Raw genomic sequence first — 26,029 nt, forward strand, 5'->3', positions numbered from 1 at the left:
CAGATCCCTGGGGAAGCATGGTTGGCCTAAAGGGGCTAACACCAAGGAAATCAGGAAAACAACTGACATAGGCATATAAAAATACGTGAATACATGTTATCAAATTCCAGTGTCCGATCGCAGGTACCATCAGCAAAAAAGGAGCCTGAGGGGAAGCGGTAACACAGTCAATGTTCAAAGGAGTATTGTAGTACACATTCTTCAATTTGGGCACTCCCACATCGGTATATTCGTTCAGTTCAGGATCAGGCGTAGAAATAGACAGGGGCTTCATGGCAGGGGGTATAGCATTAACATTCTCAGCAGGTGTATCGCAGCATTCAGGATTAGCTGGAGAGTATGAGATACCTTCCCGAGTCTTATCCAGCTGAAGGAGGAGTCTGGCAGAGGAGGCATGTATTGCGTTCAGGATAGCTTGTACAGAAGATTCCATAATCACGTGTAAAATGCCCAGATAAGCAAATTAGTGGCAATAGATAAACCACAGAGTATGATGGTGGTGGCTAGCACACCACCAACTGTAAGCGTGCACCACAGGTGCAGCACACATATAAAAGAGTATATGAAATCAAAGTACCGTCATTGAACAGGTAGCTAAAGCCTGCATACAGGATGGGGTTGCTTTCCAGGTGTCAGGCTGGGGTCTCTGTATTGGAGGAGCAGCGAGGGCAGAAGTGTCACAGTTTACTTGCCTCTACCGGGTCACACAACAGCAGCAGGATGCGATCCTCGCCTCCTTCATACAAAGTGGATGCTCGGGAAAGGCAGAGCAGGAGCTCAGTCACCAGGGTCTCCGGAGCTCGGCGAAGTCCGGAGCCGCACCAAGATGGCGCCAGCGCCCGGGCTCCACGCAGATATGTTGAGTGCAGGCCGCAGAAACGGATCTCCAGCGCAGTGAGAAACGCGGTCGCTGCAGAGTGCTCTGAGCGGTGAAAGGACAGTCCCAGCAGCGCGCCCGTCCACATGCGCCGTCGGCGGTCAGGGTAGCCGTAGGAGAGGTAGTCAAGATGGCGCCCGGCAGCCAAGTAATAAAGGGCCAAAGTAGCTAGTGCAGGTCTTTCAGGTCACGCAGAAGAGCCACGGAGGGCACAGAGGAGGCAGGGCAGGCTCCGGAGGGTAAGTGTAAGGGAGTGGGATATCCACCAGCCCTAATACAGGATATATTGCAGGATTATATCAGAGCCCACGCCAAACACGTCTGCTCCTGCACGCGACCAGGCCACGCCCCACCAAAAGGTAACTTTACATCTGATTTGTCCCTCCTATGGCGGATATGAAGCAGTTGTAGAATATACTTCAAACTGGAAATATAAAAAGTCTTTAAAGATTTGTAGTTGCGTAGGAAACTGGTTGCAGAATAGAGAACAGAGGCCCTTATTCAGGTCTGATCGGAGTACAAATTAGTTCTCAAAATGGGCAAAACCATGTATACTGCAGGTGGGGCAGATGTAACATGTGCAGAGAAAGTTACATTTGGGTGGGGTGTGTTGAAACTGAAATCTAAATTGCAGTGTAAAAATAATGCAGAAAGTATTTACCCTGCACCGAAAAAAAATAACTCACCCAAATCTAACTCTCTCTCTCTATACATGTTACATATGCCCCACCTGCAGTGCACATGGTTTTGCCCATTTTGAGAACAAATTTGTACTCCGATCAGATCTGAATAAGGGCCAGAGTGTTTGTAAACGTTGCAGTATCAAGTATGATACCAGTTCTAAGTGAAGTGCCATAGGGGACGGTGCTAGGGCCCCTTTTGTTTAACATATTTATTAATGATACTGGGGTGGGTATACTCAGCAAAGTTTCCACCTTTGCTGATGACACAAAACTGAGCAGAGTAATTAGAATAATCAATGATGTCTCCACTCTTCAGAGTGATCGTAATAAACTAAAAGAGTGGGCAAAAAATGGGAAAATGTGGTTCAATGTGGATAAGTGCAAGGTAGTGCATCTTGGGAGACATAACCAGTGTGCTAGTTATAACCTAAGCGGGGTTGCTTAGAACTGGAAAAGGATCTAGGAGTAGTAACAAATAAATGGGAAGATTCTCTAAACTAAAAATGCGGTAAAAACCCGTTATCTGGGATAGCCGGGTTTTCGCGACGGGGGGCATCGCCAGAAAAATCTGGCGATGACCCATAGAAGCCTATGGGCTTCTACCGCAACCCACCGCCGCCCCGCACCGACCCCCCTCACCTGTGTCCGGGCAGCACAGAGTTGTGCTGCACGGACCTGTGACCTCCTCCTCCCTGCACTATGATCCTCTCCGGGTGCAGGGAGGAGGAGAGCCTGGCGCAGCAGCGCCGGGTAAGAGAGGGAGGGGAGAGCCGCCGGGTCCCCATGGGACTCGCTGACTCTCACCGCAAAGGACAGCTCTTAACGCAAGAGCTGTCCTTTGCCATGATTATCGCATATGTTAGAGCATATGCGATAATTATGTTTGCGGTAGCCGGCGATGGGCGGTGGTAAGGGGGCGCGGATGTTAGAGCATCCCCCCCAAAGGTCAACAGGATATTAGCCAGTATAAGAAGGGGTATTGAGACTAGGGACTCAAATGTAATTATGCCACTCTACAAAGCATTGGTTAGACTGCATCTAGAATACGAAGTACAATTGTGGGCCTGGCAATATAAAGGACATTAGAACTGGAAAAAGTCCAAAGAAAAGTAACAAAGCAGGGGTTGGAGAATTTAAGCTATGAAGACAGATTGAACAAATCGGGATTATTTACGCTAGGAAAGAGAGAACGGTCAGGCAACCTTTTGGCTTTGAAGAAGGACTCTAGGACAAGTGGGTGAGTTTAGACTAAAGAAGATTTTGTTCCCTTAGAAGGAAAACATTTTTACAGCCAGGGCAGTTATATTGTGGTACTCTCTTCCTGGAGAGGTGGTGTCGGCAGACACAATAAATATGTTTAAAATGGTTGGACAAACATCTATTAGATAAAAACATCCAGGGGTACAAACAATAATCAAAATCTGTTTTTAAATAAATCAGAATACACAGAATGCATAATAAGGGATGTAGCAAATAAATCATACACACTAACCAAGTTTGAACTCGATGGATGCACGTTTTTATTGACCCTTAACTACTATGATGTGTAAACAATATGATATAGTCACTGATTTCCTTTGAACTGTCAGTGAAACAATATAGTGCATACACTGACCAATATATACTCAGTGGCCATGTTCAGGACTATGCAGTTGTTGACAATATCCTCAGATTGATCTACATGTATCAAAATCATCGGCGCGCCGACCCGCGGGAGCATGCATATACTGTGTACATACTATGCAACATGAACAATTTATTGATATGAAGCGCATCAAAATGATAAATTGTCTAGAATACTAAAGTGTTTACCCAGCTTAATAAACCCAAATGCAGATACGTGTAAAACTGATTTTGCCAAATTATGATCAAGTAAAAATATACAAATTAATATTAGCCAATATCTCTTACAATCTCTCTTTGTCTGGTAGCAATTTCCTGTAAGTTTCCGAGTTCCAACTGTTGATATCTGGTTTATAAGCAAAGTCTTTGACGACTTCTCAATTCAAAAACAATTATTATTATTTTCTATACAGAAATACTTAAATTAGACAAGTTTGCATGAGGCATTGTATACGGTACATGCTATTAATTGGGAAGATATTTGTATTTAGGTCATAATATGAAAAAAAAAAAATCACCCCAATATCCTATTCTATTTCATAAATGAATTGGGGGATGCCCAATGAAAGTTCGAGTAACAATGATTCTTGTCCGTAACGGTCTGATTTATTGGGCCTTATTCTAGTTCACTTTTAGAGGCAAATTCCTTCTTAGATGTACAAAACCATGTGCACTGCAGGGGGGAAGATGTAACATGTGCAGAGAGATTTAGCTTTGGGTGAGTTATTTTGTTTCTGTGCAGGGAAAATACTGACTGCTTTATTTTTACACTGCAATATAGATCTCACTTTAAAGAAAAAACCCCACCCAAATCGAATTCTCTCTGCACATGTAACATCTGCCCCACCTGCAGTGCACATGGTTTTGTCTAGCTAAGAAGGAATTTGCCTCTAAGAGTGAACTAGAATAAGGCCCATTGGCACACATTAAATACCCCCGTACATGTATGTGGACACATCTGTACGTATCTGGATAAGGTGTAGGGATGAAGATATCCAGATAAATTCTACTGAGCACCGTGATATCTACATTTTTGCATACAATAAAAGGATATCATGCAAGGTGGGTACTCTATTAAATCACTGTGAAAAAAAAATCAAAAAAGGTTTTTATTGTGATTTTTGCCCAAAGGCTATGATCGGGCTAGCCAATTATAGCCAACATTTGGTTTCACTTTCCCAAAAGGAGCTAGCATTGGGTCTAATAGTATAGCCCCAGTTAGCTGCAGCTAATTGGATACTGAAAGTATTAATGATTGTTAATAAAATAGTTTTATAGAGAAAGTGTAATGGTTTTAAATTCCTTGCTTGAACCTAAAAATTGCACACGTCTGTATCTTGTTGCTACAACGGCCATGCTCCTGCTACAGCATGGCTATCGTTAACGAGGACCTTCCTTGTCCGGACATGCTAGACGAGGGAGAGGATGGTCGTTAACGATGCAAAGGCTGTGCATAGTTAACAACAGGGAGTGTACATACTAGGAGATATCATCAACAATATTTCTCAGAAAGCCCAATAAAAAAACACCACAAACCATAAAAGTCTAATGGCGCACACCGGACGATTTATGCACTGAAAGACATTAGTGACCAATTTCCCTTGAATTTCCCCAGTGACCTGGACGAAAGATGTGGTGCATACAAATTATTTGACAAAAAATCTAGCTACAGACAATAGGCTTTATTTATTTTTTGTTTAAAGATATCCAAATTGAGCTGCCAGCAGAGACAACGAACAACCTTGATGAATGACCACGGGTGTGCGCTTAATCGTTCGAAGCATACACACTGAACAATATTTTGTCCAATATCGTTCAGAAGGGTCAAAATGAAAGACATTGGTCAATAAATCAAGTGTGTATGTTGAAGGTGAATGTCAGTCAAATTATTATTTAGTGCAAAGGCTTCAAAGGACTCACCTCCATCTCACAAAAATGTTACATAAATATATTTATACAGGTTGAGTATCCCGTATCCGAATATCCGTTATCCGAATTATTCCGAAAACCAAACATTCCAGAAAGTTAAAAAAATTTTTTTGCTAAAAACTTACTGATGACATCTGTAACAGCACTACTGAGGACATCATATGTAACTGGCACTACTGGGGACATCTGTAACAGCACTACTGAGGACATCATATGTAACTGGCACTACTGGGGACATCTGTAACAGCACTACTGAGGACATCATATGTAACTGGCACTATATATATTTGCAAGAAAATTATTGCTTGGCATTTCAATTCAGTATCTGAGATAGTACACAAATTTTGTTTCATGTTTTGAAACCTTGTTTTTTGAACAAATAAAATATATTTGTGTGTATTTCATGTGTTTGATGTGTTTGCACAACATAAATGCAAGATACTTAAAAATACATAATTGAAATATTAAAATATTCCAAACTATGGAATAATCCGTTATCCAAAATTCTCCTGGTCCCGAGGATTTTGGATAAGGGATAATCAACCTGAAATACATTAAAGCATTTTGCATAAATATTTACTATACAAATGTACACTTCCGTCTATCAACTCGTATTAAAATTTGCTAGGGAAATAAAGTTGTCAAAGAAAACAAAAACAATACTGAATGCTCTGCACCACTACAAAATGTAGATGTACCCCAAAAAAATTATTTTGTTTTACTTTATCAAAAGGCCAGAATTACCAAAAACCTTCCTTTGCTTAACACTTTTTCATATCCACATTATCTTTCTCAAATGTCGTTAGCTTTGAAAACGATTTTGGGGGGAATTTCAAGTATGCCTGAAAATATTTAGGGTTAAAAAACTGTTTTTTCTGTCTTTTTTGCACAATCTTATTTTCATGCAAATTGAAGCCCATTTTTTTCACCCGAAAATCCCCCCCAACATTTTTAATCCGAGAAAAGTTCAGGAGATTCTATTATATTACAATAATAATGTATTTACCATGTTTCCCCGATAATAAGACACTGTCTTATTTTTTTTCAACCCACAAAAAACACCATAGGCCTTATTTTCAGGGGAGGTCTTATTTTAATACATGCCCCTGTCCTCCTTTTAAACATGCCCCCAGTGCTCCTTGTAAACATGCCCCCAGTGCTCCTTGTAAACAAGCCCCCAGTTAAAGAGAGGGAACGTACCGTAGCCTCCTTTACAACCTCTCCTCCTCTCTGTCTCATCAACGCCAGCGCTCCGTGCTCTGCTGCAGCCGCGTGATGTGCGCGGCGACGTCACGCGGCTCCCGCAATGCATCCCTGGGACCGGGAGCAAAGCGGCATCTGTAGAAGCCGGAGGTCTCTAAATACCTCAGAGGTGATTGAAGATCACCTGGAGGTTAGCGGGGTCTAGTATTTATTGTTTGCAATCCACAGGATTGAGATTTGAATCGGCCTTATTTTCGGGGGAGGTCTTATTTTGGACACATGTCCAAAATCTGGGGGAGGTCTTATTTTCGGGGGATGTCTTATTATCGGGGAAACACGGTACTACATTTCCTAATGCCTTTTAAAAATACATTTTTCAAATTTACATTGTGGTATGTTTACAATTATATAAAATCTATAGAGAGGTTTAGCACAGGCATTAACAAATTCTGCAAGTGCAGATAAATGGATCCCAGATGAATATTTTAAGCGAATGTAATTTTTATAAATTTTTAAAAAGCAGGTAATTTTAGCAGGTAATTTATTTAGTACGTATATCAGTTCCTGCCACAGTGGAACTTGCAAACAACATTCCTTACCACATGTAAGTGCAAAACATATACACCAGGCTTACATTGTCAGAGCCAACTAACCTACCAGTATGTTTTTGGATTGTGGAAGGAAACCGGAGCACTTGGAGGAAACTTGCTCATTTGTCAGAGAATATAACTACACCAAAGAGCCTAAGTAAAAATCAAACCCAAGACCTCAATGCTGTAACATTAATGGTACTAACCTTGTTGCCTATGGTACGATGTGACCATAGGCACTACACGGTTGTATCCAGTAATACAACAGTGGAGCGCACAGTACCCTTGCATCTATAGAACTGCTTTTGCCTGCAGGGCACATACACTATGGGCTGTATTCAATGCGGCCAGCAAGGGGGTTAAATGGCGGGGATAGACGAAAACAAGAGACACTCACCGTTTAACCCCGTGCTGGCCGCTTACCCTATTCAATGTTCTGGGGGAACCCTCACTGTCAAATGACGGAGAGGATTTCCCCAAACACCGAGGCTCATGGCTAATGCAAGGAGCCCGCTGCATTTAGCCACGAGCCTCGCTGTTTTAGTGGCTGCACACACCGTTTTCACGTCGCTGCAAAAAAACAGCGACATGGAAACAGAGTGTGCAGTGGGTCAGTTGAATACTGACCCACGAGCTGTGACAGTGAGATGTCAGCACTGTTCACTGCCACAGCTCACAAAAGTAATTGAATATACCCCAGTGTGACTCTGACGGAAGTGCAGTAGAAAACACATAGTTCAACTGCACGAACATGAGTTCATCTCAATGACCTATATGAGATGTATAGAGGGGCTTAGGAGACTAAGGTAAGTGCCTAGCAGGTTTCGAACACTGAGGGAGAGCCATTACCAAAAATCTGTCTGCATATTGCTATGGACACGAAACACAAAATACATGGCATAAAAGTGAACAAATCTAAAGGTGCCCATACACGCTGCGATAGCAGCGTGCATTACACATGCGTTTTGCATGCAATGCGATCCGATCCGCGGCAGTACAAAAAGTATGTGTAGCACATACTTTTTGTACTGTGCGATGCAATGCCCGCGGGAGCCTGCATCGCAGCGTGCATGGGCACCTTTAGGTCTGATACAAACAAAGGAAAAAATTCAAAAGACAAACTGGTCTGACTGACTCATTTTTAATGTACCCAAATATTGTGGCATTTTATTATTTTGCCAGAAACCTGGCACTGTGTAGGACACTCTTAGGTCCTTATTCTAGTTGACTCGGACGGATGTGTATTTTGGGATGGCCACTGAGTGTTCTTAGCCCCGCCAACCGTACGGATCGCTCACACCGTCCGAATGCGGTAAGACGCTGAGCGAACAGACCGCGAGTGGATGTTTCATGTGAACAACTCCCCATCTGTGGGAACCTCCCCCATCCTCCGATGGTAGCCGACCATCGAATGATGGACCGAAAGGTCAGACAGCTCCGAGTGCTCCAGACCACTTAGACATTTCTCTGTGCGAACGCAGGGATATGGGCGGGCAGCTGGCATCCGGCTATGTCAGCTGTCCTCCCCCCACACGTGTGTCAAGGCCGGATTACCATACGTACGGCCAGTGTGTTCATGGGAACGCCCATGAAACGTGGGGCGTACGCATAGGTAATGAGCCCAAACAACCCTCTATGACCCTTTCCACCACCCTGCTCGGATTGTTCCGACCGATCGTTTTCTGTACGGAATTCACACCGTATTCGGACGTGCGCTGCGTTCACACATGCGCAAACACAATACATCGGCCATCCGACCGAAGATGCAGCCGTCCGACTCAATCAGAATAAGGGCCTTAGTGAAAACCAATATCCCTGGTCAGTAACAAACATGATATATTGAAGGTCCTCTAGGGGCAGTAAAATTACAAATGAGCTCATTGAAGTAAATGGATCTGGAACAATGTAAAAGCTGGCCTGTCATCTTCTCTTGGTAACTGGGCTACTGAAGTCTGAAATATGACTGGATATGTGCAAGGTGGTACTTTCACATGTGTTTGTCCACTGAAGTTTCCTGTAAAGCACCACAACACCGACCTGAACTTCAACCAGTTGTCTTCACAGGGGTGTTCCTCCTTCCCCAACCCTTCAGAGTTATAGGTCCGGTTTGTAGCTGATCCCACACCAGACAGGTGGCAGAGGGGGAGGTCATCTGTCCAACTCAGCTGCTCCTGTTAGAATGCATCAGCCGCACAGATTAAGGCATGAAACAAACAAGCTAGTCACTATACTGTAGATCCGTATATACATACATTGGGGTTCCTTTTTCTTCTTTAATATGTGTCAAATACAAGACAGAAAGTGTATATAGTACACTAAGGTGGAAACTTGTGGGCACGGATACAAAACAAGCCTGCTTATATTTCACTTTTACAGGATACCTACATCCCGGTGATACGTTATAAAGTTGGAAAGGTTGTAATTAAGGTCAGTGCTCATTGGCTATATTCATTGTCCCGATGGGTGTTATATTGTGTATAAGTGGTATACATATTATATTCTACAGACGGATCGGGCAGCATGTTCTCCATACACACTGCCAGATTTATTGTGACATCAAAACTGGGTGTGCTGCAGCGGCTGTATAGGAGGTCTGCTAATCACCCGTACACACAGAGCGATGCGCCTATATATGTTTAGATATATTGGGCATTGGCTGTTTTGCACTGCTGACACGATATACCTGTGAACGACACCATTCACAGATATATCGATGGTATACATTAGCCACTGGTCCATCGATATCTCGTCCAGTGTGTATGCACCTTTAAAGAAGGCCACCTGCCAGTAAAGAAATGTTTTCTCAACTCCTAACTTCTCCTGTTGCACACCCTCAGCCGAAACGGATTTCAGGGACCCAACAATCAGGAGAATTGTCCCAATTCCTAGTTGGATGGTACAGTAGGCATCTCCATAAATGCAACATAAAAATGGTGTTTAAATGTGAAAACCGCTGAATGGAGGCACTGCCATGCCCAACAGTGGGAATTGACCACATCCACAATGATGCAGCCATGTCCCTGTAATAAATTACCATCGGCCAATGTTGGAGAGATATAAAAACACGCATATTAATGTTCACAAAACTGAGCACATTCTCTGCAACACCTTCAGACACATGCGTTTGTCAGAATCTCAGAGCACTCATTGTACATATATTATCCATAAAGTGACAAGGTAGCCTGGGTATTGTCAGCAAAATACAGTTTCTCTCTTTAGCTAGCTACCATGATTGTTTAGGAACCTAAGGAGGGGATTCAAATGTTTTCCTCTGCGGCAGTCATATGTAGGGGTCATTGGTTTTGACCCATATTAAAGTCGACCACATAATATCGACATGTGAAATAGGTCGACATGGCCAAGGTCGACAGAGTTGGAATGTCAACACAAGCACTAGATGGACAATAGCTAGGTCGACAGTCAAAAGGTCAACATGAGTTTTTGCAGGGTTTTTGTCTGAAATGACTGTTTAAGTGTCTGCTCGGCATACATTGGGCACGGTACCTCGCTGCGCACAGCACACTATTTTATTCTCCCACCACGCTGTAGTGGATTGTAGGGCATAAAAAAATGGCTGTCGGCACATGTTGGCTCAAAAAAACCTTTTGACTGGCGACCTAATGCTTGAGTCAACCTTGCCGCAGGATCCTAGAATGAACACTACAAACTTACTGGGGAAAATATAGAGGTACTTGTGTAGTTTCACGGCGCCGTACGTCTGAGTCCCCTTGCGGGGTTCGCTTCGCTCGCCCTCGCTACGCTCGCCACGCTATCTAAAATCAACTCCATGCCAACATGGATACTGGGGGTATGAACTATCCATGTTGGCATGGAGTTAAGTTAGTTTATTTTAGATAGTTTGCCGAGCGTACAAACCGGAAGTAGCACGGCGCCATGAAACTACACAAGTACCAATATAGATTATATATTAATAATTTAAATGAAACATTTTTATTTGCAATATAGCCTATGAATTTAACCTTTATTATGTATTATTATAATCATGTATAGTGTTCAATTTAGCACCCGCTATCTTTGAAAACCCATGCAGTTCCTGTTCCCTGCCTGGGGTGTCGCTGTCTGTTGTGGTGTTTCTAGCACAGGTCTGGTTTGCATATCAGTGCTGATATACAGACCACACTGTGCTAGAAGCACTACGCAGACAGCGACACCCCAGGCAGGGAAGAGGAACTGCATGGGTTTTCAAAGATAGCGGGTGCTAGAATGACCACTGCTGTATATAGTGTCCATATATTACAAAGCACTTTAGAGTATAATTATTCAGATCAGTCCCTGAAAGTTACAATTCATATTCCATACCACACAACTCATTTTTATCAGAAGCCAATTACCATGTTTTCCTACTGTGGGGTCTATTCAAGAAGCAGTGAGAATATAATAGGGAGACGATGCCTATGGTAACCAATCAACTTTGAGGTGACATTTATCAACGGCATACTATAAAATTATAGGTAGCAGCTGATTGGTTGTGATGTCTATTATTTTCACTGCTTAATGAATAGAACTGCCATGTAAATACTGGCAACATACAACTGTCAAACAGTGCTGTAGTTTTAACTGAATAAATAGCCCAGTGCTGCTAAAATATGACACAATACCCATTACTTGGCATGGATACGATTCTATCCAACCAAGTACTTTTACACTTTGCATCTCAGATAGTACCAGTGAATAACACACAGCTGCAATTCTTGTGGTAAATCGGTCATGTTTTCTTTAAAAAAAATTCTCTCCTTTACCCATTTACCATGCCAGGCTGCCTCCCACTGCTCCAGTACCTAATTAAAGCCATACATATGTGGTAGAGACTAGTTCCCATGCAGTTTTGATTACAGGAAGTGAAGTTCAGTGAGGGCGGAAGTTGTTAGATGCCCTCACAACGTTTTTTAATTTATGTGTAATTCATGTAGGTGTCGGTTATTTTGTTTTATTTTTGCAGCATTGTACGCTCGCACGCTTCGGGCACGGTGGCTCGCTTCGCTCGCCACAGATTTATATCCCCCCTCCAGGTATACGTGGACCCAGGGCATGATGGGAAAATAACTGCATGGGATCTAGACACTACCATACATATCTGTAGGGATGAACATCGCATGTTTTGCAATTATCAATGGTTTAGTTTGATGGTAATAGATTTACCATTTGATGGCGGCATTCCGATGTTTGCCACCATTGAATGGTAAACATGATGGTCTTCTGATCGTCCCGCCCCCTTGTGGCCATGCAGCATGTGCAAATCATATAAATACTTATTTCTATTGAATGCTCTTGATGCGATGGTCAGTGACCATCACATCGAAAGATTCGATGCTGGATGCCCAGCAATCATTTGATGGTGGGCTTCCAATGTCCATCCCTACATATGTGAGACTTTCCAGTACCGCTAACATGAAAGATGAAGCTTAGAGATTGTTTTTACATCTTTGTTGTACTTGTATGTATTTGTTCTAAGCATTTTAACTCACATTAATACTAACATCTAAAATAGTTAAATGCACTTTAATCTAAAAAGAATGATGGTAAAATCACAATAAATAATAATAATACTGTACAAAGTCGCGTTTATGAACAAATAAGCACCATTCTAAGCTATTATCTCCATATAGAATGATCTAGGAAGGTCTACACAGGGACAGTCGGGGGATATGAAAGCTGGCACTGACATTACAACAACCGATCCTGAACATTGTTCTAAATTGAGGATGAGACAGCCTATCTCCGCTCCCTGCATCACACAGGGATTTCTACTGTAACAGGGAGCTGTGTAGGAATTGCACAAAAACTGTATATACAGGAAAGGCTTGCGACGCTTCTTCTATGCCAATGGTCGGATCCCCCTTTTCTTAAAACTCCTTACACTTTGCAGCAGGCTCCCCCTCAGCGCGGCCATCTTGGACCAGAAGTGACGAGCCGGCAGCTTGTAATCACGTGACAGTGGGAATCGCCACACACATGGTATTACTGCGACATCTAGTGGCCAGTGTAGGCAGGTACAGCTTGGTGAGTTTTCCAATATGGTTTAACTATCTAGTCCACATGTCTTCAACCTGTGGCCCTCCAGATGTTGCGGAACTACATATCCCAGCATGCCCTGAGGTTTTTTGGCATGCTCTTATAGGAAAAAATGTGGCAATGCATGTTGGAATATGTAGTTTCACAACATCTGGAGGGCCACAGGTTGAAGACCCATTCTAGTCCCATGATGGCTAACCTATGACACGCGTGTCACTTTTGACACGCCAAGGCACTTCGAGTGCAGAGGACTCGGAGGAAAAACAATGCAGAGGAGGAACCTTGAGAGGAAAAAAAAAGTGAGCAAGTGAAGCAGCTAAGCCAGCACACATGATGCACCGCCAACTGAAAGGGGACAGAGGTGGCGTCACCTGTCCGCTGGCGGTAGCAGAGCTAGCTCCTGCTTTCTATAGTCCACAACCGCTGCTGTAGTCGGGCCTGTGCTGGGGACTACAGACCGCCTCCTGCCACTGAGTCCTGTCACCTGATCGACAGAGGTTACCAGAGGAGCTTTAGGCGAGGACTGGGCTCTGGCATCCAGTTTGAAAGGCTAGACACCTTTCCCACACATGCGCTCTATTGAAACTCTGCAGGCTCCGAACCCCATACTAGTCAGTGCTTCTATTGACACTGGTAGCTGGCTTTTTGAGAGACACTGTATTAGTGCAGCCTTCTTAAATTATATCTTGCTCTTTCACATTAACTTTCATATTTATTATGGGCACCAAAGTCTGTGGCACATGTGAAAGGACGTGGCTTGGCTGAGCATGTGAGAGGACGCGTTCTCACCGAGCTCCGCCAAATCCTTCAAATATCCTGCATCCTGAGCCCTACCAGAGACCCTGCTGCCCCACCACTCTGCCCAGGACACCCCCTGGCACTTGCTACAGTGAGCTGACGCTGATAATCTGACCGGGTGCCTGGCTGCGAGCGCGTCCTCCCCCGCCTCGCTCCCTGCAAGCAGACCCCGCCGCCATCTTGGTCCTGCGGACACCGGAGCTCACGAGCCCTGCAGCACGCCTCGCAGGCGACATAGGGCTGGAAATACCTCCGGCGCTTCACCGCTGACTCCCGACCTCCTCCCCGCATCAGCACTGGTGACCCAGGGCCTGGCTCCGATGAACGCCCGAGACCTCGTCCCCCCGCCCAGCACACGGAGCTTGGAGGCGGCTGGCTGGACGTGGCGTCCTGACGCCTCCCGGCCTTCCATCCATCGGGAGGCGAGGGTCCCCCTGGGGTCTCCTACAAGGGTGAGTCGGACCGGAGCGCCCAGCAAATTCATTGGCGCCAAACGGGCGCCGAGGGGAGGGAGACGGCGCCATCTTTAAACCCTGTGGATGCCTGCATGGCGGTGCCCTCATAAATCTGGGGGGACGCGGAGCTGCCACTGACACCCTCTGTGACCTGCCCTAGCCCACCTCATCCTCCCAAGAAGGGGGCCAACATATGGGGGTCAGTAACCTCGCAGTATACCCTCTGCCCTCTATGAAGCAAGCTGCCCCCTTGCCTTTGCCTGCCTCCCAGACCCCACTATAAGCAGCCTGTGGACGGTGCAGGGCCTTCGCTACAAAGTAAAACCAGCCCATTGTCCTGTGACAATCACTGTGTGGGCTCCCCCCTGCTGTGCCTGCTACCTAAAGGTTTCATCCTGCTTCATACATCCCTAATTCACCAATATTGCCGCCTTATACCTGAACCATATACTTCAACATTGTGCCTTTGGACTCTCTGATATTGCATCAGGGACACCATCCCCCCTGGAGGTTGTGACCAGAGGGTTGGATATATACTGCAGTGACTTTGAACTTTCTGATATTGCACTTTGGTCTCCCTCTTCAATTACCTTTTTGACCTCTGCTGACCTCGTGACCTGCTACCCCCTCTTAACCTCAGTGCTACGGTCATCCCTGAGACAGGTGTAACTGACTCTCCATCAATTAACAGACTATCCGCCCATAGCGGCCACACTAACATATAACGCTGTCAATAAGTCTTGTTTGACCTAAGCCCCAGGTCCCCTTGTGCCATGGGGAAAACGGGAGGCCCCTCCGCAGCGACTAGACTGGAGAAGTATGCCCGGGGCTCCCAGCCTCCCCCTCCAGCACAGTCAACGAGCCGAGCTGAAACTCCAAAATTCCCGAGCACGGATGAGGACTCTCCCCCCACTGAGACGGCTGCCCAGTCCACTCAGCAGATCCTCCTAGCCATCTCGGCTACCGAGCAGAGAGTTATGGACAGAATCGGTCAGGTGCAATCTGACATCTCCCTCATTCGCCATGACATGCAGAAGGTCCGAGAACGGGTGGGGGAGGCCGAGCATAGGATATCTGACTTGGAGGATGTGACTAACCCCCTTAAGACAGCAGTGGCGGATCTCACTACGCAAATGGCGGCCGTCAAGTCCACGATATCGGATATGGAGGGGCGTCTTCGTTGCAATAATGTGCGATTTGTTGGACTACCTGAAAGGGTGGAGGGCTCCTCCCCGGAGAAATTCCTTGAGACATTCTCCCCTGATGACTTCAGCCGGCAATTCACCGTAGAAAGGGCCCACCGACTACCCGCTGGAGCCCCACCACCGGGAGCCCCCCCACGCACCTTCATAGCCAGATTTCTACATTACAAAGACAGAGACGCTGTCCTCAGGTTGGCTCTAGAGAGAGGTCCCCTTAAAATCGACAACCAGGTGGTGGCGGCATTCCCTGACTTCGCAGCAGATGTCCAGAAGACACGGGCCCAATTCCTACAAGTTAAACGCAAGCTACGAGACCGGCAAGTACAGTACTCCATGCTGTTCCCGTCACGTCTCAGGGTGGTGGCGGACGGTACCACCCACTTTAATTCTCCACAGGAGGCCGAGCAATGGCTGGACCGCAGGCCACGGCACCCGAACTGACACACTTACTGTGAGCATAATCATTCTAATATCCCATAAGTGGGGCATTTTAGTGGTCTGATTACTACTACCGATTTATAACCTTGTCTATTTAGCTCAGGATGTACTCCATTCTAAGGAGCTCAAAACATGTTAGGAAATTGTTATTTGTCTATAGGTGATCGCTGATACCTATACCCCCTAGTTAGTACAGTTAGCATTCTGGTTGGGAAAGTTTAGTTCTAGCTGTTACTGGGATCCAAAGTATATCTAATGTTAGGTATATATGAATAGGTATACAGGGTGGGTTAGGGTAATTGGGATGTTTGCTTTATTACTGTTTTTACTGTTTTTTCCTTTTTGGTTTTCTCCTCCAAAAGTAATGATGTGTATGTGGCCAGTGTATTCTCGCTTAATTAGGTGTCTATACAGTGACCGTTGTGCTCTTGGGGTGTGGGCGGGTGTCCTGGGGCTCCACGGGACTAAACATCATACAGGTGGGTTGGGGGTGGACCAGGTTTCTACTCAGTGTCAATGCCAGCCAGACTGCACCACTATGGCCAATGCTATGTCTCTCTACCCTCCGCCCTAGCGATGGGAGCCCTCCTTCCTTCTTACCTACTCTGTCCTTAATCTATGCCTCCCCCTAATATAGCAGCGGGGCTCCGCACCCTCGGCTGGAATGTGAGGGGTCTTAATGACAGGGTTAAATGTTTGCTTGTGCTTGCTGAAATAAAAAAACATGGGGCAGATATAGCTTGTCTATCAGAGACTCACCTGACGGGTACTAAAACTATGTCCCTTAAAAAACCCTGGGTGGGGCATATGTTTCACTCCACCTTCTCTGGTAACGCCAGAGGAGTTACAATTTTAATTAAAAAATCTATTAACTTCCATCTCACCCACCATCAAATTGATCAATATGGCCGTTACATTTTCCTTAGGGCAACTGTTCACCATATCACCTTAAACATCCTGGCGGTATATATACCCCCCCCCCTTATAGCAACGAGGTCCTTAAGAAGGCTGTGGCATTCCTTACCTCTTTCCCTTCAGCCCCTACGCTATGCATAGGGGACTTTAACAATATTCTCGATAAATCGCTCGACAGATGGACGGCCGCGGGCCGCCCTCCCTCCCCCCCTGTCCTCTCACCCACCCCGTTTGCTAAATTAGTTAATGAACTGGACTTGGTTGACGCCTGGAGACATAGAAACCCCACGCAAAGACAATTCTCATGTTTCTCCCCGGGCCATCAATCATTTTCTAGGATAGACCTTTTGCTGGTGTCCCCAGACCTACTACCCAAAATCCTTACGGTGGAGTACCTCCACAGGGGGATATTGGACCACTCCCCCTTGTCTATCACGTTGGATATGCTGCCCTCCCGTGGTGCTAGCACCTGGAGGCTTAATCCCTTCTGGCTCAAACTACTAGTCGACGATGGTAGACTGGTGGGGGAGTGGTCTGGGTTCCATGAGGACAATGCTTCGGGATCCGGCTATTAAGCACAAAACATTTAAAACAATCATTCGTGGTTCCCTCCTTAAAAGAATAGCGAATATCAAAAGGGCGGGTCGGGAAGAGGAGGTCAAACTTGAGGAGGCGTGTTCACTAGGTGAGACCGAATACCTACGTTCTGGTCTCCCTGAAGATAGATTGCGGTGGGAGGTGGCGCGTAAAATGTGGACCGATCACTTGTTTGACAAATCTAAACGTAAGCTCCTCTTCTCGGCCCATGCTAGGTATTCCCAGTCTGATGTAGGAGGTAGCTATATGTCATATCTCACCCGTGACGAGAGATCCTCCTGCTCTGTTCAAAAAATATGTGACGCAAAAGGCAGGGAACACTTCACAACACCAGAGATCGCACAGACCTTTCTGGCTTTCTACTCCTCATTATACTCGTCCCGAGCGACATACTCTTCATATCAGCTAGAACAATTCCTCTCGGAGATTAACATACCCTCTTTGTCCCAACAGTCTGCAGCCCTGCTTGAGTCGGATATCACCTCCAGTGAGATCGAAGCTGCCATAACCTCGTTCCCCAATAAAAAAGCCCCTGGTAGTGATGGCATACCAATAGAGGTATGTAAAAAACATAAGGAATATTTTGTACCCTATCTTCTCCAGCTCTATGCGGATCTGAAACAGGGGGGCGCCCTACCCCCGTCTATGGCAGAGGCGATTATTGTTGTTATCCCTAAACCTGGTAAAGATCTCTCCCTCCCAGACTCTTACCGCCCCATATCACTTCTTTCAACAGATGTGAAAATACTTGCCAAAATCTTGGCAACTAGACTCAACTCAGTGGTGACCACCGTTATAGACGAGGACCAATCTGGCTTCATGCCGGGCCGCTCAACCACCCGAAACCTCAGGAGACTGTACTGTCACCTACAGGGCGGTGACTTGGATGGGTTGGGGGCAGTGGTGGTGTCTTTGGACGCTGCCAAGGCCTTCGACTCAGTGGAATGGGATTATTTATGGGGAGTCCTGCGCAGATTTGCCTTTGGTCCCAACTTCATACAATGGGTGCGCCTGCTATATTCATCCCCAGTGGCTCGTATTTCAGTTAACGGGTACTTGACGGAGGCGTTCCCCCTTGGTAGGGGTACTAGGCAGGGCTGCCCGCTGTCACCTGCCCTTTTTGCTCTTGCCATTGAACCCATGGCCATCATGCTCCGTGACTCCCCAGTTGTCAGGGGCATTCCTCTGGGAGGGCGGGAGGATGTTGTTGCATTATACGCCGATGACACCCTTCTCTTTCTAAGGGACGCTGGAACCTCTTTGGAGGGGATGCTGCAGATAGTCCAGTCCTTTGGGATCTTCTCGGGTCTCCTGGTCAACTAGTATCCTCCCCCTCTCGGGCACAATACCAGAGAGGTTGCCAACTACCTCTCCACTCCAGTGGATCCTCAAGTTTAAGTACTTGGGTGTTTGGATCACCCCTAAAATCCCGGATTTTATAGGCCTTAACATTAACGCGGTTACTAAAGACCTCAAAGCTAAAATACACCTATGGAAGAAACTCCCCCTAATAGTCATGGGCAGAATCAATCTTATCAAAATGTCTATTCTCCCTAAATACTTATACTTACTTCAGCACTCCCCGATCTACATACCTAAGCATGTATTCACGACCATCAATACCCTCCTCTCCTCTTTTATGTGGGCAAACAGACCTCCTAGGATTGCGTTTAAAACCCTTACTAAACCGCGGGCGAATGGGGGCCTGGGATTACCTGACTTTCGACTCTATTATCTTGCAGCACAGTTGGCGCATATCTCCGATTGGATTCTGGGAAGATCTGGCCCCACCTTTGAGGGATCATTTACGGAGTGTGTGGGGTCCCGCCTCCTCCCTCTCCAATTTCTTCTTTCCTCTCCCTTCAAGCCTACCCTATCCCCTCTTTTTAGGCAAGCGATGCTAGTGTGGCGACAGTCCCACAGGGTGTGCGGTTGGAATGGGGTAGATGGGGAAACCCCCCTATGGTTCAACAAAACATACCCGGAGTTTAAACAGCTCTCCTCAGATGGTTTTTGGTTGGGGGCGGGCCTCGTGTCAGTAGCTCAACTATACACTTCGGGAGTAATTAAGACGTTCCAACAGATCTCAGAGGAACTACAAATCCCCAATAGCTCCTTCTACCGCTATCTGCAACTTAGACATGCGGCTCAAACCCAGTTTAAGGACTCCCCCCCTCATTGCTGACTCCCCATTAAAGACCCTCCTCCGGAGCCTAGCTACCACAAAACAGGTCTCCACCATCTACAAGAACATTGTTGGCCGTGTTGATGCCAGTAGTCTTATTCCCCTTAAAGATAAATGTGAATTGACCATAGGCGTGCTGGATGCGGAGCAATGGGCCGAGATTCTAGACTCGGTTAGATACGCCACCTCATGTCTGAAATATCAACAAGTGGCATATTATGTATTACACAGGGCTTATAAATCCCCAGTCTCCCTGATGCGGGCGGGGTTGAGGTCGGAAGATGCGGCAGCCAGATGCGCATCGCCTGGTGCTGACTTCTGGCATATGCTGTGGTCCTGCCCACCGATTCACGATTTCTGGGAGATGGTCTGGACCGATATACTCATCACTGACCCCTCTCTTCCTCCCTTTGACCCTAAATGTTGCATGTTCGCTCTGGGCCTACAAAAGTCCCGATCCCCTCCAGTGTATAAATATGTGCTTTGCCTTACGGCCATTGCTAAGGTGCTTATAGCTAGGAAGTGGTTCGATGCAACGTATCCAAATGTACACAACTGGAGGGCGCTTGTCAACGAGGTGGTGGGCCATGAGAGGTTCACCTATAGATCACGAGGCTCGCTTGGTCCATACGCTGCTAAATGGGGCAGCTGGAACGCTTCTAGACTGGCCTTAGCCACTGACCCACAGTGAGGGCTATACGCCCATTGACTATGCACTTCTGGAGCCCTGTAGATTCCCACTCCCCTTCCCCCTCATATTGCGCTGCGGTCTATCAATCTACATCTCTACACCTCCCAGCCAGGTAAACGCACTCCATACAAGAGATGTTGGATGGTTTTCTTTTAAACAGCACGCCTTATTGAGATACCTGAAGTTCACTATAATGTCTACCTGCACATCTAAGTCTTTACGGTTTAATACTGTCTGTTTGTTCTCTTTTCTTTTGTTTGTTGGGGGGCGGGAGGGTGATACTCCATCTTGTGAGTATCGGGTTAAGTTTATCTGTTTGTTTGCTTGCTTAGTATAAAATATCATATCCGAGGGCTTCATATGTGTACCTGCGTTGTCTGAAGAACAACCCTATCCACTGAGACCACTTTACCTGATCTGGACATTTAATTTTGAGGGGAAAAGGGTATTGGGAGTAGACCAAGGCACAGGTTAGCGTGTATTATCTGTAACAGCAAAAAAGTATATATAATCCACAATGTTTAGGAAGAATAACTCGGGCTAGTGTACTAGCGTCCTTGCGGAACAATATAGGTAGTGGAGGTGCTCCCTGGAGAGTATTAATAGTATTTTAGAAGAAAAGAAGGGAAAGACTCTCTCTTTGTTGGGGCACTCTTATAATGAAATTTTAGATTTCAATTGATCAAAGTAGTATTAAAGTATAAGGAAGGGACACACACAAAGGCCCCCCCAAAAAGAAGAACGGTAAGTATTAATTTGGATAATTAGTGCGACATTCGCTTTACATATGTATATGAAAATTTTTTAAAATTCTCTTTAATAGTATATTTATTAAAACTAAGCACTAAACACAGACAGACAAAAATACATGTAACATAGAACACTGATGGAGCTTTAATTGGGCTTTGATAGGTAATGGTAATCAGAATAATTAATTTGATCAGTCCTACGAAGACAAAATATGTTATCTCTAGAAAAGAGAGTCTCTTCAAGGCTCAAGATCAGTATCACACTGAGGTCATAGTCCCCAAAAATGAGCTCAAAAAATAGACGTTCTTAATAGGGATAAGTTTCAAACACACAGAAACAGTAAGAAAAGAAAAGAAGGATTAATGCTGTATTGTGCGGCTTATTGCAGTTAAAGTGACATAGAAAGTATATCTTAATCAAATAATGGGCTTCTGTGCTGGCCCAGGTGTCCACAATGGTGACACGCTATTATCTGGTATAGATTGTCACTTCTTAAATAGTGCCACAATGAACGTCTGCATCAAAACTGTTATTTCTGTATCATACTTTCTGTTATACGTCCCTATTAAACAGTCAGTAAAATGTGTATCAAATTATACAGTAAATTAGTAATCACACATCAATCAAAGGATAGCGAAAATATAGTGTACATTTTTAAGTAAATACAATGGAAACACTGTCACCTCTCCCCTAGAGGGTAAGTATACTGATAGTAGAGAAGAAAAGTAAAAATGGAAGAAAAAGAGAGAGAAAACCACAATGATGGGGGGCAAGAGATTATGTGGGAGTAGAAAAAGAGAAGAGAGAAAAAAGAGAGGAAAGGGGAGGAATGAGAAAGAGGAGTGTTGCCTCAAAGGTTGACAGTTCACCAACTTTGTATACCTATAGTGTGTCAGGAAGGATGAGTTCTCGCGAAGAGGTCTCCCTCAAATGTTACTTGTCACCACCTGATACACCAGCTGCCATCTGTAATTGATGGGCCTTTGAAGGTATTGTGGGAAGTCAGACCTATGCTCCCTGATTTTGCCCCCTAGGGCTGCTGCTGCCCAGCTATATATACCTATGACCAAAAGGGGGTACAACGATTTCCTTAGAGGGGTCTCCCCCTACTGTGTACTCAGTTGTACCTCAAATTGGTCGGCTTCCTTTAGCAGGTAGTGCAAAAAAGGGCTTTTGAGGTATTGCGGGTGAGCGAGTCCTATTGATAGGGTTTACAGGGAGAGAGGATGGCACAGAAAAGAAAGGAAAAGAAAAGAAGAATTGGGAGAAGAGCCGAAGAGCTGGAAGTACCAGAGAACGATTGTTACCTCAAAGGTGACAAATCACCAACTTTATATACCTACAGAAGGCCAGGAAAGGTGAGTTATCACAGTGAGGTCTCCCCCAAATGTTACTCGTCACCACCTGGCCTACCAGCTGCCATCTAAGGACGATGGGCCTTATAGGTATTGTGGGCAGTCAAACCTATACTCCCTGACTTAACTCCAAAGGACTGCTGCTGCCCAGCTGTATATACCTATGACCATGAAGTAGTACAACGGTTTCCTTAGTGGGGTCTCCCCCTTCTTGTACTCAGTTATACTTCACCCTGGTCGGCTTCCCTCAGCAACTGGTGCAAGAAGGGCTTTACAGGTATTGCGGGTGAGCGAGTCCTGGTATTTAGGAGTTATAGGGAGAGAGGATAACAAAAAGAAAAAGAAAAAGAAAAAGAAGAAGAAGAAAAAAGAGATATAGAAAATCTCCCAAGACAATAATGGATTGGGATGGTTTAAATTCCCCTGGTTAAGGTTAATATGGTTTTAAATGATGTGTTTCTTAGCTACCTAGCTGAGAGTTATTTGAGAGAGGTGTCTCAAGCGGTATTGTTTCTATATTTCAGAAAGAGGCAAAACAGCTCAATATGAAAAGAAAATATGAGAAAAAATAATAATAATATATAATAATAAGTAATAAAAGAAAAAAGGGGTAAATAAGTTGGGGGAGAGGTACAGTGGATACCTATAGTTTCACCCCGGGGATCTGGTCCTAGATCTCCACCGGGTCCGCCGCTGTGACTGGAGGTATGTGAGTCCCTGCTGTCTCAGAATTTACTGATCTCAGGAATGCTGCCGTCAGGTCACTGTATTAGCGGCTACAGGGTCTCAGGATCGTGGTCTCTTTGATGTTATAGATCAGCCGCATAAGTATCAGGATTGGAAGACATCAAACAGATATGCCGGCCGTATTGTAAGTCAGCGTTCCTATCCGCCGCATAGATGTAGTGCTGTGAGTCGGCGTCTCTCATAACACGCCGGATATCTCAGTAAGAGTGTCAGCAGGCAAGCGGGCAAGTGCGCCGGAGTCACCTGTATGCTGTAAAACAGCGTTTCTGTCCAACGGGTGCCGCCGGTCTGCAAGTCTGTCACGAGCGGGATGCACGGGTGTCAATGTCAGGGGGCACTGGGTAGATGCGCTGGTGTCCCCTCTCTGCTGTAAATCAGCGTTGTTCTGTCCACACAAACGATCGTTTCGCCACTGGAGGCTTTCTCAATGTGTAACAGTGAATGAATGTGACGCCCTTAAGTAGCGTCTGGGTCTGTAATTAGTGCTGATTGATCTGCAGCCTAAGAGGGAGTAAAAATTCTCTTTGCTTGTAATGGTAATTGCAGTATGCATATCTATCAGATTGCTATGTATGAGTTTATACTATGGAATGAAAATAGAAGAAATGTATAACATGATTATGGAATAATGTAAAGAAATCTGAACAGGGGAAAAGGTCAAATGTCAGAATGACGGGGATGCTACGCTCTATAATTGGCAGTGCTAGGAGGAAAAACCGGTAATGGATGGAGAATACGGTTTCTTTCTGAGTAGGTCGAAATATAAATAAATAAATAAATATAATAATAATGATCTGGACATTATTCAGGAACGGACACAGTTTATATTGTTTTCAAATGCTTTATTGTTCATGTATTGCATATAATCAATGCTGTTTCCTTATATTTATACATTGATATGTGCAGATGTACACCCATTTTCATGTGTTTCAATAAAAATGTACACAATTAAAAAAAAAAGTCTGTGGCACATGTATAATGGGCATCACAGTGTGCAGCATATGTATAATGGACATCATGGCATACTTGCCAACTTTTCGAGAAGCCTCTCCGGGAGAAGCCTGCTGGATCTTCAGATCAGGGGGCAGGGACGGGGCTGATGCATTAAAACACCACCCCTAATCCAGGCAAATGCCGCGATTCGTGGGTCCGCGAGTAGGGGTCAGGGCTAAAATGACGCAATTTTAGTCCCGCCCCTTGCCGTGGACCCGTGAAAAAAACGGTAATTAGTGCGGTAAGAAAGGGGGTGCGGGGGCTGCCAGGCAAAAGCGGGAGGATTGCCGACCTTCCCGGGGGGGCGGGAGGGGGTCCCGATTTTCGGGAGACTCCCGGCAATTCAGGGAGGGTAGGCAAGCCTGCATCATGGTGTGTGGCATATGTATAATGGGCATCACGGTGTGTGGCATATGTATAATGGGCATCACGGTGTGTGGTATATGTATTATGGGCATCACGGTGTGTGGCATATGTATCACCAAATTATTGATATTTCTTGAAGTGGCACGTGACTCAAGGAAGCCTACACTTTTTTACGATTTTCGACACACTGAGCTGAAAAGGTTAGCCACCACTGATCTAGTTACACCTGAAACAAAAAAATGTAAACAAATGTGTAGCGTACATTTTGTTTCGTTTTTTTTAATACTACCGGCAGTTTAAAAATATATTTTGAATTTATTTTGAGTAGTGTCTTATGGCTTATCAGGGGGTTAAGCTGTGTAAACACGGGGGCTGAGCAAAATATTGCTCAGTGTCTCCTTTTCATCAGCGACCAGAGATGACCAAAGTAGAATTAGACATAAAGATCAGTGGCGGTTTTTACCTATGGGCTGCAGGGCTGCAGCCCCGCAGGTAAAATCCACCACTGTAGTGAAGCCAATGCAGTCCGACTGCATTGGCTTCACTGTGACTGGCAGTGACTTCCTATCGGAAGTCCGACCTGCCAGTCACAAAGGCAGTCCCATTGGGAGGTGTTACCTCCCTCCGGGACGCCTTGTTGCGGGCTGCCGGGCAAATGTGCATGTGCAGTACCTATATCAGTACTGCGCACACACTGGTCCCGGTGCCTGTAACTTATATGCACAGTACATATGTTTGTACTGCGCATGCGCTAGTCCCGGCGCCTGGCATCATAGGACAGGCGCCGGGGACGGGAAGAGGCAACGGCGGCGGTGACAGGGGGAGGGGGGTGCCTGCGGCCAGAGGCAGCCCCCCTCCCCGAAAGAGGTAGGAGCCGCCACTGATAAAGATACAGGGCCAGACGCACTAAGCTTCAAAAGTGATCAAATGGAGTGTGATAAACAGCCAGCCAATCAGCTCCAACCTGCCATGTCATTGGCTGGCTCTTTATCACTCTCCATTTTATCACTTGTGAAGCATAGTGCATCTGGCCCTCAGTATACCACCTTTACTTAAAGCCCCATACACTAGACTACAGGACATTGTAAAAGATAATGCTGCTGACATCTGTGACCATAGGCGTGTGCGCACATAGGGGGTTATTCTGGTACTTTCGCACGGACCAGTACATTCGCACAGGGACCGATGGTGGGCGTATCCGCAATCTCAGAGTAATTTCTGTGCATGTACATATGCCAGGTGTGTGCGGCCTCGGCGAACAGACCTAAGGCTGCCAGGGGCGTGGGGTGGTGGCGGATAGTCATGCCCATGAGAACGCCCAGCATTTCATGGGCGTTCTTATGTAAATGCTGGGCGTTCCCATGGTAATTGGCCCGTGGCATTGTTGTCGGGGGCAGGCAGCTGATATCACCGGAGGGTGATATCACTTCCTCTCGAGGGTGCACGCAAATCTACGTGACCCGAGAGTCACTTAGATATGCATGCACGTTCCACATCATTCAATGGTGTTTACCCACGGGCTGCAAATGGATGTTTATGTTAAACATCCATTCACAGGCCCTGCATGCAAACACACGATGCGAGGGGGGTCGGGTTGCC

General features: G+C 45.6%; 1 protein-coding gene across 2 annotated transcripts in view; it reads right to left on the reverse strand.

Annotated features, from left to right (window-relative positions):
* Nucleotides 1-12,901, reverse strand: part of TAB1 (TGF-beta activated kinase 1 (MAP3K7) binding protein 1) — a 55,665-nt gene extending 42,764 nt beyond the window's left edge. For both annotated transcript variants that reach the window (XR_014454362.1, XM_083156510.1), the window contains exons 1-2: nucleotides 12,784-12,901; nucleotides 8,943-9,076 (exon numbers count right to left, since the gene is read on the reverse strand). Coding sequence is in view for 1 of the 2 variants with exons in the window: in XM_083156510.1 (XP_083012636.1) it covers nucleotides 8,943-9,076; nucleotides 12,784-12,816 (167 nt within the window). In the remaining variant the exon portion in view is untranslated. The remainder of the gene's footprint in view (nucleotides 1-8,942; nucleotides 9,077-12,783) is intronic.
* Between the last annotated feature and the right edge of the window lie 13,128 nt (nucleotides 12,902-26,029).

Source organism: Crinia signifera, chromosome 8, assembly GCF_055691185.1.
Source record: "Crinia signifera chromosome 8, ASM5569118v1, whole genome shotgun sequence".
Classification (NCBI taxonomy): domain Eukaryota; kingdom Metazoa; phylum Chordata; class Amphibia; order Anura; family Myobatrachidae; genus Crinia; species Crinia signifera.